Below are 17,656 nucleotides of genomic sequence, written 5' to 3'. Positions count from 1 at the left end.
ACCATGTTTTTATTCTATCGTCTCTGAACGGATTCAACGACTCCCGGTCGGAATATTATCGCTTTTTTACGATTTTGATTTTAAACAGCGGTTGACATGCTTCGAAGTACGGTAATGAAATATTTAGAAATCTTTTGTCACGAAATGCGCCATGTGCGTGACCCTTATTTACCATTCGGATAGTGTCTTGAACGCACGAACAAAACGGCGCTGTTGGAACATAACTATGGATTATTTTGGACCAAACCAACATTTGTTATTGAAGTAGAAGTCCTGGGAGTGCATTCTGACGAAGAACATCAAAGGTAATCAAACTTTTCTAATAGTAAATCGGAGTTTGGTGAAGGCTAAACTTGCTGGGTGTCTAAATAGCTAGCCCTGTGATGCCGGGCTATCTACTGAGAATATTGTTAAATGTGCTTTCACCGAAAAGCTATTTTAAAATCGGACATATCGAGTGCATAGAGGAGTTCTGTATCTATAATTCTTAAAATAATTATGTTTTTTTGGAACGTTTATCGTGAGTAATTTAGTAAATTCACCGGAGGTTTGCGGGGGGTATGCTAGTTCTGAACGTCACATGCTAATGTAAAAAAGCTGTTTTTTTATATAAATATGAACTTCATTGAACAAAACATGCATGCATTGTATAACATAATGTCCTAGGGTTGTCATCTGATGAAGATCATCAAAGGTTAGTGCTGCATTTAGCTGTGGTTTTGTTTTTTGTGACATTATACGCTAGCTTGAAAAATGGGTGTCTGATTATTTCTGGCTGGGTACTCTGCTGACATAATCTAATGTTTTGCTTTCGCTGTAAAGCCTTTTTGAAATCGGACAGTGTGGTTAGATTAACGAGAGTCTTGTCTTTAAAATGCTGTAAAATAGTCATATGTTTGAATTGTAGATTAAACGTGGCTGGGTCTTTCAGCATGACAATGATCCCAAACACACCGCCCGGGCAACGAAGGAGTGGCTTCGTAAGAAGCATTTCAAGGTCCTGGAGTGGCCTAGCCAGTCTCCAGATCTCAACCCCATAGAAAATCTTTGGAGGGAGTTGAAAGTCCGTGTTGCCCAGCGACAGCCCCAAAACATCACTGCTCTAGAGGAGATCTGCATGGAGGAATGGGCCAAAATACCAGCAACAGTGTGTGAAAACCTTGTGAAGACTTACAGAAAACGTTTGACCTGTGTCATTACCAACAAAGGGTATATAACAAAGTATTGAGATAAACTTTTGTTATTGACCAAATACTTATTTTCCACCATAATTTGCAAATAAATTCATAAAAAATCCTACAATGTGATTTTCTGGATGTTTTTTTTCTCATTTTGTCTGTCATAGTTGAAGTGTACCTATGATGAAAATCACAGGCCTCTCTCATCTTTTTAAGTGGGAGAACTTGCACAATTGGTGGCTGACTAAATACTTTTTTACCCACTGTATATGATCACATGTGTCTATTATGCGTGGGAACACATTTTTTAAATTCGAATCACTTGGAGCTGATTTCCTGGTGTTTTTTTTATGTCCAACAATGAAAAAAAATATATATTTCTATATAAGCAATAAGGTCCGAGGAGGTGTGGTATATGGCCGATAGACAACGACTAATGGCTGTTCTTAGGCACAACGCATCGCTGAGTGCCTGGACACAACCCGTGGTATATTGGCCATAAATAACAAACCCCAGAGGTGCCTTATTGCTTTTATAAACTGGTTACCAACGTAATTAGAGCAGTAAAAAGAAATGTTTTGTCATAACCGTGGTATACAGCCTGATATGCCATGACTGACAGCCAATCAGCATTCAGGGCTCGAACCACCCAGTTTATAAATATAAGGGAAAGGAAAGGGGGATACCTAGTCAGTTGTACAACTGAATGCCTTCAACTGAAATGTGTCTTCCGCATTTAACCCAACCCCTCTGAATCAGAGAGGTGCAGGGGGCTGCCATAATCGACATCCACGTATTTGGCACCCAGGGAACAGTGGGTTAAACTGCCTTGCTCAGGGGCAGAACGACAGATTTTTACCTTGTCAGCTCGGGGATTCGATCCAGCAACCTTTCGGTTACTGGTCCAACGCTCTAACCACTAGGCTACCAAAAAGATCATGAGATCAACGTTTGTGTGTATGTGTGTGTGTTTGTGTCACACTCGCCTGAATTGTCTCTGCCGGCTCTCTTATACCTCTCTATGTCCACTCTTTCTCTTAGCTACCTTTTTTATAATATCTGTTTTGTCGTACACCTCGAAGAGTTTCTCCTCTCCTCTGTTTCAGACACTCGTCTGCTGAGATCAGGAGACACTTCGGTGGGAACTATGGGTCCCCCCAGGCCTCCAAGCAACATAGTCGTCACAGCTCCAATGCATCAGTCTCCACTTGCTCCACCGTGGTGAGTTACAGTACTACTGTACAACTAACTAGACCCTTTCATGGGTAGAGGGAAATAGCACTGTGGTGTACTATTTAGCTCCCCTTTAGGAGAAGGATTCTGACTGAGACTCTCCCGCAGCATGTTGTGCTGTAGGCCTAATAATGTGTTCCTAAAGAGGGATTTTCTCCCATGGACATTCAGTGACTCCTCACTTTTTGTCTGTCTGTCTGTCTGTCTGTCTGTCTGTCTGTCTGTCTGTCCGACTCACTCCGTCCTTCCTTCCTTCCGATAAGCAAAAATTAAAGCAGGAAGCACCAGTGACTCGGTCTATAAAAAAAGTGGTCAGAGGAAGCCGATGCTAAGCTACAGGACTGTTTTTCTAGCACAGACTGGAATATGTTCCGGGATTCTTCCGATGGCATTGAGGAGTACACCACATCAGTCACTGGCTTTATCAATAAGTGCATCGAGGACATCGTCCCCACAGTGACTGTACGTACATACCCCAACCAGAAGCCATGGATTACAGGCAACATTCACACTGAGCTAAAGGGTAGAGCTGCCGCTTTCAAGGTCCGGGACTCTAACCCGGAAGCTTATAAGAAATCTTGCTACGCCCTGTGACGAACCATCAAACAGGCAAAGCGTCAATACAGGGCTAAGATTGGATCATACTACACCGGCTCCGACGCTCATCTTATGTGGCAGGGCTTGCAAACTATTACAGACAACAAAGGGAAGAACAGCCGCGAGCTGCCCAGTGACACGAGCCTACCAGACGAGCTAAATCACTTCTATACTCGCTTCGAGGCAAGCAACCCTGAGGCATGCATGAGAGCATCAGCTGTTCCAGATGACTGTGTGATCACGCTCTCGGCAGCCGATGTGTGTAAGACCTTTAAACAGGTCAACATTCACAAGGCTGCGGGGCCAGACGTAATACCAGGACGTGTAATCCGAGCATGCGCTGACCAACTGGCAAGTGTCTTCACTGACATTTTCAACATGTCCCTGATTGAGTCTGTAATACCAACATGTTTCAAGCAGACCACCATAGTCCCTGTGCCAAGAACACAAAGGCAACCTGCCTAAATGACTACAGACCCGTAGCAATCACGTCCGTAGCCATGAAGTGCTTTGAAAGGCTGGTAATGGCTCACATCAACACCATTTTCCCAGAAACCCTAGACCTACTCCAATTTGCATACCGCCCAAACAGATCCACAGATGATGCAATCTCTATTGCACTCCACACTGCCCTTTCCCACCTGGACAAAATGAACACCTATGTGAGAATGCTATTCATTGACTACAGCTCAGCGTTCAACACCATATTACCCTCAAAGCTCATCACTAAGCTAAGGATCCTGGGACTAAACACCTCCCTCTGCAACTGGATCCTGGACTTCCTGACGGGCCGCCCCCAAGGGTGCGTGCTCAGTCCCCTCCTGTATTCCCTGTTCACCCACGACTGCATGGCCAGGCACGACTCCAACACCATCATTAAGTTTGCAGACGAGACAACAGTGGCCTGATCACCGACAATGATGAGACAGCCTATAGGGAGGAGGTCAGAGACCTGGCCGGGTGGTGCCAGATAACAATCTAACCCTCAACGTAACCAAGACTAAGGAGATGATTGTGGACTACAGGAAAAGGAGGACCGAGCACGCCCCCATTCTCATCGACGGGGCTGTAGTGGAGCAGGTTGAGAGCTTCAAGTTCCTTGGTGTCCACATCACCAACAAACTAGAATGGTCCAAACACACCAAGACCGTCGTGAAGAGGGCACGACAAAGCCTATTCCCTCTCAGGAAACTAAAATGATTTGGCATGGGTCCTGAGATCCTCAAAAGGTTCTACAGCTGCAACATCGAGAGCATCCTGACTGATTGCATCATGGGACCTCCAGGACCTCTACACCAGGCGGTGTCAGAGGAAGGCCCTAAAAATTGTCAAAGACCCCAGCCACCCCAGTCATAGACTGTTCTCTCTACTACCACATGGCAAGCGGTACCAGAGTGCCAAGTCTAGGACAAAAAGGCTTCTCAACAGTTTTTACCCCCAAGCCATAAGACTCCTGAACAGGTCATCAAATGGCTACCCGGACTATTTGCATAGTGTGCCCCCCCAACCCCTCTTTTACGCTGCTGCTACTCTCTGTTTATCATATATGCATAGTCGCTTTAAATATACAGTCATGTACATACTACCTCAATTGGCCTGACCAACCAGTGCTCCCGCACATTGGCCAACCGGGCTATCCGCTTTGTGTCCCGCCACCCGCCAACCCCTCTTTTACGCTACTGCTACTCTCTGTTCATCATATATGCATAGTCACTTTAACCATATCTACATGTACATACTACCTCAATCAGCCTGACTAACCGGTGTCTGTATGTAGCCTCGCTACTTTTATAGCCTCGCTACTATATATAGCCTCGCTGCTGTTATTTTTCACTGTCTTTTTACTGTTGTTTTTATTTCTTTACTTACCTATTGTTCACCTAATACCTTTTTTGCACTATTGGTTAGAGCCTGTAAGTAAGCATTTCACTGTAAGGTCTACACCTGTTGTATTTAGCGCACGTGACAAATAAACTTTGATTTGATCTGTCTCTCTGTCTTGTTTTAAGTGCACTAATACCTCTATATTTGTCAGGCTTTAGGCGTCAAGTCTTTGTCTCTCTGACTGTCTGACTCACTGACTCTAGGCTTGAGCCCTTAGATATTTCTCTCTCTGCTGCTAGTCAGCTGACTAGGCCAGAGGAGGGAGGGTTGGCCCATCTCCTAGTTATTATGGTTCATCTTTAGCCTGCTTGGGAAATGGGTCAGGGCCCAGGCTACTGTAGAGGGATGGGACGGCCTGCTTACCTTCCAGCTTATACTGGCAAATCTGTTATATCTGTGGATTTGCGATGCGGGAGAGAGTTTATTTAATACCATAATCGAATGATATTTTCCCATGGTGCACCATCAGTGGAGGAGATCAGTGGAGCTGCAGGCAGATGTGTGGGATGATTATTTGTATGATTCATCTCTCTATTTGTAGGACTTATAATGATGAGTGTTGTTATTAGTAAGTCATTTCCAAAATGATGGATCACGTGTGTGTTTGTGTTATGCTTGTCTGTGTATGCCCACTTTTGTCAGTGTACACTTGCTCGTTTGTGTGGTTCTATCGCAAGAAACATAAAAGCTGATTGGAGGAGGCCTTGTTGATGTCACTTCCTGTAGACATGTGTTTTACCGAACTTGAACTTACTGCTGCTCCGTACCTAATCAACCCCTGGTCACTTCCCTTACCTACTTCATGTAGGGACCTAAAACCATTAGATGGGTATTAAGGATGATGGCTCCACGTTGCCCTCTGAAAGGCTAGGACTAGGTTCCACCATATTGCTTATACCTATCCAATCCTTTTACATCTACCAAAGTGTCTTGGGGTGGGGGCTAGGAGTCACTTTGGAGTTGTGTAAGAGTGTCTTTGAGTCTTACAAGAGCTTGTGGTTAACTCTTCTAGAGGAAGAGAGTTGCCAGAAACCAGTAACTGCCAGTAGTCTGTACAGGCGGTAGATTCTTGTTTCCGGAATGCGCCATTTTGTGAACTTCCCTCTTACATGTTGAGTATTTAGCGGGGTAAGTCTACTTCCAATTCAGTGTACCTGTGTTATATTTCTACTAACAGTCATCTAGAGACCTCCACTTTTGTGTTTGAAATGTGTGAAGCATCCAGTGTTGTGAGGTTGGAGGCAGGTAATGTGGTGTTAGACTGCGTATTTGGTATAGACTGTACAGGGGTTCAGCTTGGGGAAGTAGGCTACGGGTTGTTCATTAGGCTGAAATGACACATTGCAGAGTTGGGTAGTATAACTGTCTTGCTGTTAGGGATAGGCAAGATGTATCCTCAAATATCTTTTTGCCAAAATACAAAACACCCCCAAGAGTCCAGACAAAACTCAACACGTATTTGTACATTTTGTATAGAAATCGATACCTTTTTACAAGTATTGTAAAATATAATAACAAAATGCACAAAGTGATTAAAACATGTATTCCAGCATTAAAATTGCTTACTGCTTCAGGAGAAACGGTGTGGTAGTCTAATAGTCTGACTGCTGGTAGGACAACAGCCTGTTGCTGGCCTGGCTGAGAGCACTGCTCCATAGTGCAGCATACCTGGGAGTTGGGACAGAGGCATGCATACATTTGAATTTATTTGTTTCATTTGGCTCCCATGCTAAGGAAGGGAAAGAGAATATATATTATGGAAGGAGATATGCAGCCATGATTCCCAAGCATTAAAATATCTGGGGTTCGCTAAAAGAAGTGAGGGAGAATTAGGATGCTTGTCCAGATTCACTCCTCACACTAAACACAATACAAACTATGAAGTCTTGAACCATCTGGTAAAGACAGCGTTTACAAAACAGCTGGTAGCACAACTGTTCACTTTTTCTGGGTATTTTCATTTTAGTCTGCTGCGGTATGTTGCACACTAAAGCAGCCGTATATATGATCAGATATGCTGTCGTCTGCACAGGTTTCACTCTACAGCCCTCCCTGAGAAACACCTGCACTACTCCGCTTTCATACCATGCCCTCATATAGCCCCCGCATACAACCCATAGAAATGAATAAAGATACAGATCTGGAATACGTATTTCTATAATGCAGCCTCATCTACGATAGTCATTGGATGGCCTTCTGTGGTGATAAAACAATCCTGTTTATTTCTTTGACTCTTATCACAGACTTGATTGGGATATGGCTGGATGCTGTTGCATTGACTGTGGATATTGCTGTAACAATATGATGTGATTTAAAGGGAACATGCTCTTCTCTCCAGTTTAGAGTGGTGATTTATAGATATTCATCTCTTCTATAGTGGGATCTAAGCTCTTCTGAAGTGCTCTCCAGATTATCCTCCAGTCAGATCTTTGAGTTGGCAGATTTCTGAGCCACACGTCACACATTACCGTATAGTAACTACACTACTGTATATGTAACCCCACAGTTACTGCCATAGTGATGTGATTACAACAGAATTTGGCAAGTTGCCTTTGACTACCATTCAGTTATTGTTTTGTGTGTGTCTTACAGCTTCCATGTGAAGAGTAATTCCATTGAACACCACAGTAGTTACACAGCACAACACTAACTTAACAATAACTGTTGTGGGTTTTTGTCTGGAATTATGTTACACACGTGACACTTCTCTCTTCTGATCTGCGTTTGACGGGTCTTTATGTCAATCATATGAGCTGTCATGAGGGGGACTCAGCCACCCCTTAGGAGTTAGAATAGGGGGATAGTTGCCCAGGGGTTGCAGAGGGTTATGATGAGGATTTATAGACTAACGTGATAAGAAATAAACCATTAAAAACTTCTATCTAAATCCAAGTATAGACTAACATGCAAGCACACAAATATACACACACATACCCAATACACATGTACAGTTTAAATGTAAAGTTTCTATGGAAGGTATATGAGCTCAGTCCTCTCGTTCCTTGACAGGTCTGAGGTTGTTGAGAGCAGAGTCGTGATCAAACCTGTCCTCCTCCTCCTCCTCCTCCTCCCAGCTCTCTAAAATGCCTCTCTCTCTCTCTCTCTCTCTCTCTCTCTCTCTCTCTCTCTCTCTCTCTCTCTCTCTGCCTCTCTCTCTCTGCCTCTCTCTCTCTGCCTCTCTCTCTCTCTCTCTTTCTCTCTCTGCCTCTCTCTCTCTGCCTCTCTCTCGCTCTCTGCCTCTCTCTCTCTGCCTCTCTCTCTGCCTCTCTCTGCCTCTCTCTCTGTCTCTCTCTCTCTGTCTCTCTCTCTCTCTCCCTCTCTCTCTCTCTCTCCCTCTCTCCCTCTCTCCCTCTCTGCCTCTCTGCCTCTCTCTCGCTCTCTCTCTCGCTCTCTCTCGCTCTCTCCCTCTCTGCCTCTCTCTCTCCGTCTCTCTTGCTCTCTCTCTCTCTGCCTCTCTCTCTCTCGCTCTCTCCCTCTCTGCCTCTCGCGCTCGCTCTCTCTCTCTCTCTCATTAAAATAACATAAAATTGATCAGAAATACAGTGTAGACATTGCTAATGTTGTAAATAAATATTGTAGCTAGTTTATCATATTAAAAGGCTAATTGATCATTAGAAAACCCTTTTGCAATTATGTTAGCACAGCTGAAAACTGTTTTGCTGATTAAAGAAGCAATACAACTGGCCTTCTTTAGACTAGTTGAATATCTGGAGTATCAGCATTTCAGGGTTCTATTACAGGCTCAAAATGGCCAGAAACAAAGAACTTTCTTCTGAAACTCATCAGTCTATTGTTGTTCTGAGAAATGAAGGCTATTCCATGCGAGAAATTGCCAAGAAACTGAAGATCTCGTACAACGCTGTGTACTACTCCCTTCACAGAACAGCGCAAACTGGCTCTAACCAGAATAGAAAAAGGAGTGGGAGAACCCGGTGCACAACTGAGCAAGAGGACAAGTACATTAGTGTCTAGTTTGAGAAACAGACGCCTCAAAAGTCCTCAACTGGCAGCGTCATTAAATAGTACCCGCAAAACACCAGTCTCAACGTCAACTGGCAGCGTTATTAAATAGTACCCCCAAAACACCAGTCTCAACATCAACAGTGACGAGGCGACTCCAGGATGCTGGTCTTCTAGGTACAGTTTCTGTCCAGTGTCTGTGTTCTTTTGCCCATCTTAATCTTTTCTTTTTATTGGCCAGTCTGAGATATGGCTATTTCTTTGCAACTCTGCCTAGAAGGCCAGCATCCCGGAGTCGCCTCTTCACTGTTGATGTTGAGACTGGTGAAAGAAATGTGTGTTTTTTGCCAATTTTAACTGCACACTTGTTGTTTGTGAACATTATTATTATTATACAATGTTGTATGTTTTTCCCCCAACACCACTTTCCATCAATTTGTAGAGCAGACCCTCATGCTAAATTATGTCAAAAGATTTTTTGAAATCAACAAAGCATGAGAAGACTTTGCCTTTGTTTTGTTTGTTTGTTTGTTTGTCAATTAGGGTGTGCAGGGTGAATACGTGGTCTGTCGCACGGTAATTAGGTACAAAGCCAATTTGACACTTGTTCAGTACATTGTTTTCACAGAGTAAATGTACAAATCTGCTGTTAATGGTAATGCAGAGGATTTTCCCAAGGTTTCTGTTGACGCATATCCCACGGTAGTTATTGGGGTCACATTTGTCTCCACTTTTGTGGATTGGGGTGATCGGTCCTTGGATACAAATATTGGGAAGATGCAGCAGGCCTTTTTGGGTTGGAGGGTGTGTATTTTGTCCTGTAGTTCATTCAATGTAACTGTAGAATCCAGTTTCTAAGATTTGTTTTTGATCATGTATATGTTTTTGCTGTTTCTTCTTTGTTATAGGGCCAAAGGCATTGGAGAAGTGGTTTACCCACACATCTCCGTTTTGGATAGATAACTGTCTGTGCTGTTTAGTGTTTTACAATTTCCCCAGAAGAGGTTAGATCTCTCTCTCTCTCTCTCTCTCTCTCTCTCTCTCTCTCTCTCTCTCTCTCTCTCTCTCTCTCTCTCTCTCTCTCTCTCGCTATGCTTCTCTCTCTCTCTCTCTCTCTCTCTCTCTCTCTCGCTATGCTTCTCCCTCTCTCTCTCTCTCTATGCTTCTCCCCCTCTCTCTCTCTCTATGCCTCTCTCTCTCTTTCTCTCTATGCCTCTCTACACCTCTCTCTATATACCTCTCTCTCTCTGCTTCTCTCTATATACCTCTCACTCTGCCTCTCTCTCTCTCTCTGCCTCTCTCTCTATGCCTCATGCTCTCTCTCTCTCTCTCTCTCTCTCTATGCTTCTCTCTCTCTCTCTCTCTCTCTCGCTATGCTTCTCCCTCTCTCTCTCTATGCTTCTCCCCCTCTCTCTCTCTCTATGCCTCTCTCTCTCTTTCTCTCTATGCCTCTCTACACCTCTCTCTATATACCTCTCTCTCTCTGCCTCTCTCTATATACCTCTCACTCTGCCTCTCTCTCTCTCTCTGCCTCTCTCTCTATGCCTCATGCTCTCTCTCTCTCTGTATGCCTCTCTCTGTATGCCTCTCTCTTCCTGCCCCTCTTTCTCTCTGTTTGTACTTAAACAATGCGTGTTAGGTTCTTGGTTTGTTTCCAGGCATTCCTTTCATTGAAGCCAAGGAATACATATCTGGAATAATCTGACTCTAAGCTCTATCAATGACACATTTAGATGCACTACAGTGGTTTATTCATAACCTTAAGAATGCCAACATGTAGTTGCGTGGTAACTTTGTGCCTTAACCGTTTCCTGCCTGTGCCCTCTGCATGAAACTATTTCTCTCTCTCTCTCTTCTCGCTCTACCGCTGTCTCTCTGTCACCGTCTCCTTCGCCCCTTCTCAACTTCCTCTCTGATTCAGAGGGGTTGGGTTAAATGCGGAACACACATTTCAGTTGAATGCATTTAGTGGTACAACTGACAAGGCCTTTCCCTTTACATTAAGAACACCTTCCTAATCTTGAGTTGCACTCCCCCGTTTGCCCTCAGAACTGCCCCAATTTGTCAGGGCCTGGACTTTACAAGGTGTTGAAAGTGTTCCACAGGGATGCTGGCCCATGTTGACTCCAATGCTTCCCACAGTTGTGTCAAGTTGGCTGGATGTCCTTTGGGTGGCGGACCATTCTTAATTCACACAGGAAACTGTTGAGCATGAAAACCCCAGCAGCGTTGCAGTTCTTGACACAAACTGGCGCACCTGGCACCTACTACCATACCCCGTTCAAAGGCACTTAAATCTTTTGTCTTGCCCATTCACCCTGAATGGCACACATGTTCAGTCAATGTCTCAATGGTCTCAAGGTCTTTAACCTGTCTCCTCCCCTTCATCTACACTGATTTGAAGTGGATTTAACAAGTGACCTCAATAATGTAATGGAGGAAAAGTTAATGTCTATGTCATGAAAAGACCAAGTGTTCATAATGTTTTGTACACTTGCTGTATATAATAGTATGATATCTGTCTGTCTCTACCCTTTCCCCTCTCTCTCTGTCTCTCCAGCCCCAGTCGTATGACGCGGTGGAGCCCTTGGACCTGGAAGAGTTTCTGATGTCACAGCTGCGGAGTGGAGACTCCGCCCTCATGCAGGAGCTTGGAGATTTCCCCGATGACGACCTGGAAGTAGAACTGGTGGAGAAGGAGTGTCGGACCGTACGCCACTCTGTACCGGAGGAGGGGTGGGTCGCATGGTCATATGATCAATGTAGAATAAACTCAACCATGTTACTAGATTGCTTATCAAATCAAATTTATTTATAAAGCCCTTACATCAGCTGATATCTCAAAGTGCTGTACAGAAACCCAGCCTAAAACCCCAAACAGCAAGCAATGCAGGTGTAGAAGCACGGTGGCTAGGAAAAACTCCCTAGAAAGAAACCTAGAGAGGAACCAGGCTATGAGGGGTGGCCAGTCCTCTTCTGGCTGTGCCGGGTGGAGATTATAACAGAACATGGCCAAGATGTTCAAATGTTCATAGATGACCAGCAGGGTCAAATAATAATAATCACAGTGGTTGTCGAGGGTGCAACAGGTCAGCACCTCAGGAGTAAATGTCAGTTGGCTTTTCATAGCCGATCATTCAGAGTATCTCTACCGCTGTCTCTAGAGAGTTGAAAATAGCAGGTCTGGGACAGGTAGCACGTCTGGTGAACAGGTCAGGGTTCCATAGCCGCAGGCAGAACAGTTGAAACTGGAGCAGCAGCATGACCAGGTGGACTGACAGCAAAGAGTCATCAGGCCAGGTAGTCCTGAAGCATGGTCCTAGGGCTCATGTCCTCCGAGAGAGAGAGAAAGAAATAATTAGAGAGAGCATACTTAAATTCACACAGGACACCGGATAAGACAGGAGAAATACTCCAGATATAACAGACTGACCTTACGCCTATCAGATCCCCACATATCTAGGAGAGAGCAGTGAGGGTCTAGAGTTCTGGATTAGACATTGATTTAAGCCTGGCTATTAATCCAATAGTCCCAGTAACTTTCTCCACTATCAACCTATATCTGTGTCCAGATGACACCCCACCCACTAGTTCCCTAGGTCCCACTTCTAATGGAATAGAATAAGTATACCTCAGAAGACTCTTACAAGCCAAGAGGGTGTGAAATAGTGAACATATTCTGACAGTGGTATCTTATTGTTTTAGGATTGTCACTCACCTTGAACGTGATGTTACAGATAGTGCTGATGAGATGGGAATGCAGAATGAGGGAAAAAGATTGTGTGTGCATGTAATGAGTGTGTATGTGTGCTTTAACATCCTTCTCATTCCCTCGCTGACCGCCTATATCTCTGTAGGGTGGAGTTGGATTCCCATGTCAGGGACTGTGTTCAGAGTTACACCCAGCCCTGGCTGATGGTCAGCAGGAGGTAAACTTCCTTTGATCAACTCTTAGACGCATTCAGGGGCTGCTTTCTTTCCTAATCTCCTTTCCCTTGTGACTACTGACCTGTAAAATGCTAGGTATGTGTACGCTAGTGGTCACTAACCCTGGACTACCTGGAGAGCTACCTGGTGTGCAGGCTTTGGGCCAGCATGACTAAAGGCTGCACACCAAGTGGCTCAGTCTTCAGGACCAGGGTTGATGACCACTGGTGCAGACAACACAGTGGAAACCTATGCAGTGGTTTATACAGTGGAAACCTGTGCAGTGGTTTATGCAGTGGAAACCTGTGCAGTGGTTTATACAGTGGAAACCTGTGCAGTGGTTTATACAGTGGAAACCTGTGCAGTGGTTTATACAGTGGAAACCTGTGCAGTGGTTTATACAGTGGAAACCTGTGCAGTGGTTTCCTTCTCAGATGCACCACCAAGGCTGTCTGTCTGGTCTGTCTGGTCTGTCTGGTCTGTCTGGTCTGTCTGTCTACAGAGAGATGTCTGAGAGACAGTGATAGACAGATGGGTTATCTTCACACATACCACACACTGATTACTTATCACAGCCTAGGCCCACTGTCTACTGCTGGTACACATACACTACCGGTCAAAGGTTTTAGAATACCTACTCATTCCAGGGTTTTTCTTTATTTTTACTATTTTCTACATTGTAGAATAATAGTGAAGACATCAAAACTATGAAATAACACATGGAATCATGTAGTAACCAAAAAAGTGTTAAACAAATCAAAATATATTTTATATTTGAGATTCTTCAAATAGGCACCCTTTGCCTTGATGACAGCTTTGTACACTCTTGGCATTCTCTCTACCCTCTTCACCTGGAATGCTTTTCCAACAGTCTTTTCCTTCACTCTGCGTTCCGACTCATCCCAAACCATCTCAATTTGGTTGAGGTCGGGGTATTGTGGAGGCCAGGTCATCTGATGCAGCACTCCATCACTCTCATTCTTGGTAAAATAGCTCTTACCCAGCCTGGAGGTGTGTTGGGTCATTGTCCTGTTGAAAAACAAATGATAGTCCCACTAAGTGCAAACCAGATGGTATCGCTGCAGAATGCTGTGGTAGCCATGCTGGTTAAATGTGCCTTGAATTCTAAATAAATCACTGACAGTGTCATCAGCAAAGCACCCCCACACCATCACACCTCTTCCTCCATGCTTCACGGTGGGAAATACACATGCGGAGATCATCCGCTCACCCACACGCGTCTCACAAAGACATGGCGGTTGGAACCAAAAATCTTACATTTCACTCCAGACCAAAGTGCACATTTCCATCGGTCTAATGTCCATTGCTTGTGTTTCTTGGACCAAGCAAGTCTCTTCTTATTGGTGTCCTTCAGTAGTGGTTTCTTTGCAGCAAATTGACCATGAAGGCCTGATTCACGCAGTCTCCTCTGAACAGTTGATGTTGAGATGTGTCTGTTACTTGTTCTCTGTGAAGCATTTATTTGGGCTGCAATCTGAGGTGCAGTTAACTCTAATGAACGTATCCTCTGCAGCAGAGGTAACTCTGGGTCTTCCTTTCCTGTGGCGGTCCTCATGAGAGCCAGTTTCATCATAGTTCTTGATGGTTTTTACGACTGCACTTGAAGAAAACTTTAAAAGTTCTTTAAATTTTCCACGTTGACTGACCTTCATGTCTTAAAGTAATAATGGACTGTTGTTTCTCTTTGCTTATTTGAGCTGTTCTTGCCATAATATGGACTTGGTCTTTTACCAATTAGGGCTATCTTCTGTATACCACCCCTACCTTGTCACAACACAACTGATTGGCTCAAACGCATTAAGAAGGAAAGAAATTCCACAAATTAACTTTTAAGATGGCACACCTGTTAATTGAAATGCATTCCAGGTGACTACCTCATGAAGCTGGTTGAGAGAATGCCAAGAGTATGCAAAGCTGTCATCAAGGCAGAGTGTGGCTTTTTCAAGAATCTCAAATATAAAATACATTTTGATTTGTTTAACACTTTTTTGGTTACTACATGATTCCATATGTGTTTTTTCATAGTTGTGATGTCTTCACTATTATTCTACAATGTAAAAATATAGAAAAACCCTTGAATGAGTAGGTGTTCTAAAACTTTTGACCGGTAGTGTACACACACACAGTCAGTCTCCTGCTCAGGGTTTTCATCCACATCCTGGGGCTTTGTGTGTATGTGGGGGGTGGAGTACTACATCTAATCTGCTCTGATAAGATAAAAAAGCCACTAGTTTATCAGTAACTATGTGTGCATGTGTGTGCGTGTGCGCAGGTGCCAGGGAGATAGTTGGAGTGCATATTCGGAGCGGGCAAGTCTACACAAAACTCTGCAGAAACAGACATTTGAGTCTGATGTCCAGCCAGAGAAACTAGAGACACCGGTAAGCACAATATACACAACAGTGCATACACAACAACAACAAAAAAGGGAATTCCAAAATAAATCCGGGTTTAGTCCGTAAGGAGCAGTTTTGTCAGTCCCATTGTTATCAGAGGACCAATGTGTATTCAGAGTGTACTTTAGTAGGACATTCCGGTATCAGATCCAAAGATTACATTACGGAAGGAAATAATCAGAGAAACCATAATACCCTGGCTTTTCTATCAGAGAAAGATGACATGCCCAACATGAAACCTGAATACTAGAGGTGTTTCAAGCTATATCTCCTGATTCCTCAGATTGATAGATATAGATTGTCTTTTAGTTTTAGAATCTCTGTTCTTGTGAGGGAATTCTAATCAGTGTGCAATGAAAGAAGGAGAGAAAGAAGTAGAGAAAATGAGTGAGAGAACAGAGCGAGGGAACCATAGAAAGCGAGACAGAGTGACGGGAGGGGTTGGGGAGCAGAGGGGGAGGGGTGTGGGGAGCGAGGGGTTGGGGGGTGGTTGGGGAGGGGAGCGAGGGGTTGGGGAGCAGAGGGGGAGGGGTGTGGGGAGCGAGGGGTTGGGGGTTGGTTGGGGAGCGAAGGGAGGTGTTGCGAAGCGGTTGGGGAGCCAGGGGAGGTGTTGGGGAGTGGGACCGGTTGGGGAGCGAGGGAAGGTGTTGTGGAGGGGGACCGGTTGGGGAGCGAGGGGAAGTGTTGCGGAGCAGTTGGGGAGGTGTTGGGGAGGGGGACCGGTTGGGGAGCGAGGGGAGGTTTGGGGAGCAGTTGGGGAGGTGTTGGGGAGCGAGGGAGGTGTTGCGAAGCGGTTGGGGAGCCAGGGGAGGTGTTGGGGAGTGGAGCAGAAGGGGAGGTGTTTGGGAGGGGGACCGGTTGGGGAGCGAGGGGAGGTGTTGGGGAGCGGAGCGGTTGGGGAGGTGTTGGGGAGCGGAGCGAGGGGAGGGGTTGGGGTTAGGGAGCAGTTGGGAGGTGTTGGGGAGCCAGGGGAGGTGTTGGGGAGGGGGAGCGGAGCGGTTGGAGAGGTGTTGGGGAGCTGAGCGGTTGGGGAGCGAGGGGAGGGGTTGGGGAGCGAGGGGAGGGGTTGGGGAGCGAGCGGAGGGGTTGGGGAGCGAGCGGAGGGGTTGGGGAGCGAGGGGAGGGGTTGGGGAACGGAGGGGTTGGGGAGCGGTTGGGGAGGAGGGGGGTTTGGGGAGCATAACACTGAACATAGACGTGTTTTTCCTGTTTCTATTACCTCCATCCTGGCACCGTCTCCCTCATGTCTACCCAGCCTGACCTGCACACAATGAGACGTGAATATTCATGTAGTCCCCCTCTGCCCCAGCCAACATCCAGCTCTCTGTCCTGCCAAATCTCCAGCCAGCACCCAGCCAACCCCTCCTCCAGCCCCCTTCTCCAGCCTCCCACCTCTGTCAGTCCATAGTCCCAAACTCAAATCTCCAAGCCCTGAGAGTGAAGTCCCACTCCCAAGTCCCAAGGTCCATCCCTAGCTCCTCAGCCCCAGCCCCATCCCCATCCCCAGCCTCAGCCCCATCCCCAGCTCCTCAGCCCCATCCCCAGCTCCTCAGCCCCATCCCCATCCCCAGCCCCATCCCCAGCTCCTCAGCCCCATCCCCAGCTCCTCAGCCCCAGCCCCAGCTCCATCCCCCAGCTCCATCCCCAGCCCCATCCCCCAGCCTTACCAAGTCCTAATCACCCAAACCAAAGACCCTTGTTCCAGCCGTGTCTTTCCCATCCGCTCCAGGCCAAAGAGAGAGAGAGAGAGAGGGAGAGAGGGGAAGAACCGGCCTATTGTCAGTCAGCCTCTAATGGTCCCCTGCTTCACACTGGTCATTAGTAATCCTGTGGGATAGGGGCACAGCTAAGCAGGGCTGGGGGTGTGGAGGTTAGATGGAAGAGGGATGGATGTTTCCCCTTACATTTTTGGATTGTTGAAGAAGCCAAAATATTTCAGTAATTCAAACGAAATATTTGAAACTAAATTAGGCAGATTTACTGCAGGATTGCAACAGAGAAGAGGAATGAAGGGTGAGGGGGTGGAGGGGTGGTGCTGTGAGGAGGAAGGGGGTTGGTAGGGTGGAGGGGTGGTGCTGTGAGGAGGAAGGGGGTTGGTAGGGTGGAGGGGTGGTGCTGTGAGGAGGAAGGGGGTTGGTAGGGTGGAGGGGTGGTGCTGTGAGGAGGAAGGGGGTTGGTAGGGTGGAGGGGTGGTGCTGTGAGGAGGAAGGGGGTTGGTAGGGTGGAGGGGTGGTGCTGTGAGGAAGAAGGGGGTTGGTAGGTGGAGGGGTGGTGCTGTGAGGAGGAAGGGGGTTGGTAGGGTGGAGGGGTGGTGCTGTGAGGAAGAAGGGGGTTGGTAGGGTGGAGGGGTGGTGCTGTGAGGAGGAAGGGGGTTGGTAGGGTGGAGGGGTGGTGCTGTGAGGAGGAAGGGGGTTGGTAGGGTGGAGGGGTGGTGCTGTGAGGAGGAAGGGGGTTGGTAGG

At 46.1% G+C, this 17,656-nt stretch overlaps 1 protein-coding gene across 6 annotated transcripts in view; it reads left to right on the top strand.

Moving 5' to 3' along the window:
- LOC115200406 (dedicator of cytokinesis protein 8) overlaps positions 1–17,656 on the top strand; it is an 85,856-nt gene that overhangs the window by 18,718 nt on the left and 49,482 nt on the right. For 4 of the 6 annotated variants that reach the window (XM_029763463.1, XM_029763462.1, XM_029763467.1 and 1 more), the window contains exons 2-5: positions 2,285–2,399; positions 11,413–11,588; positions 12,710–12,781; positions 15,073–15,181. In XM_029763463.1, the coding sequence (XP_029619323.1) occupies positions 2,285–2,399; positions 11,413–11,588; positions 12,710–12,781; positions 15,073–15,181 (472 nt within the window). Of the gene's footprint in view, positions 1–2,284; positions 2,400–5,935; positions 6,021–9,838; positions 9,857–11,412; positions 11,589–12,709; positions 12,782–15,072; positions 15,182–17,656 lie in introns of those variants that run through there. The other 2 variants (XM_029763464.1, XM_029763465.1) reach the window with 2 other exon arrangements.

The sequence above is a fragment of the Salmo trutta genome, chromosome 9 (genome assembly GCF_901001165.1).
Source record: "Salmo trutta chromosome 9, fSalTru1.1, whole genome shotgun sequence".
NCBI classification, from domain to species: domain Eukaryota; kingdom Metazoa; phylum Chordata; class Actinopteri; order Salmoniformes; family Salmonidae; genus Salmo; species Salmo trutta.
The sequence above is the reverse complement of the archived record's forward strand: the minus strand, read 5'-3'. Positions and strand labels throughout refer to the sequence as shown.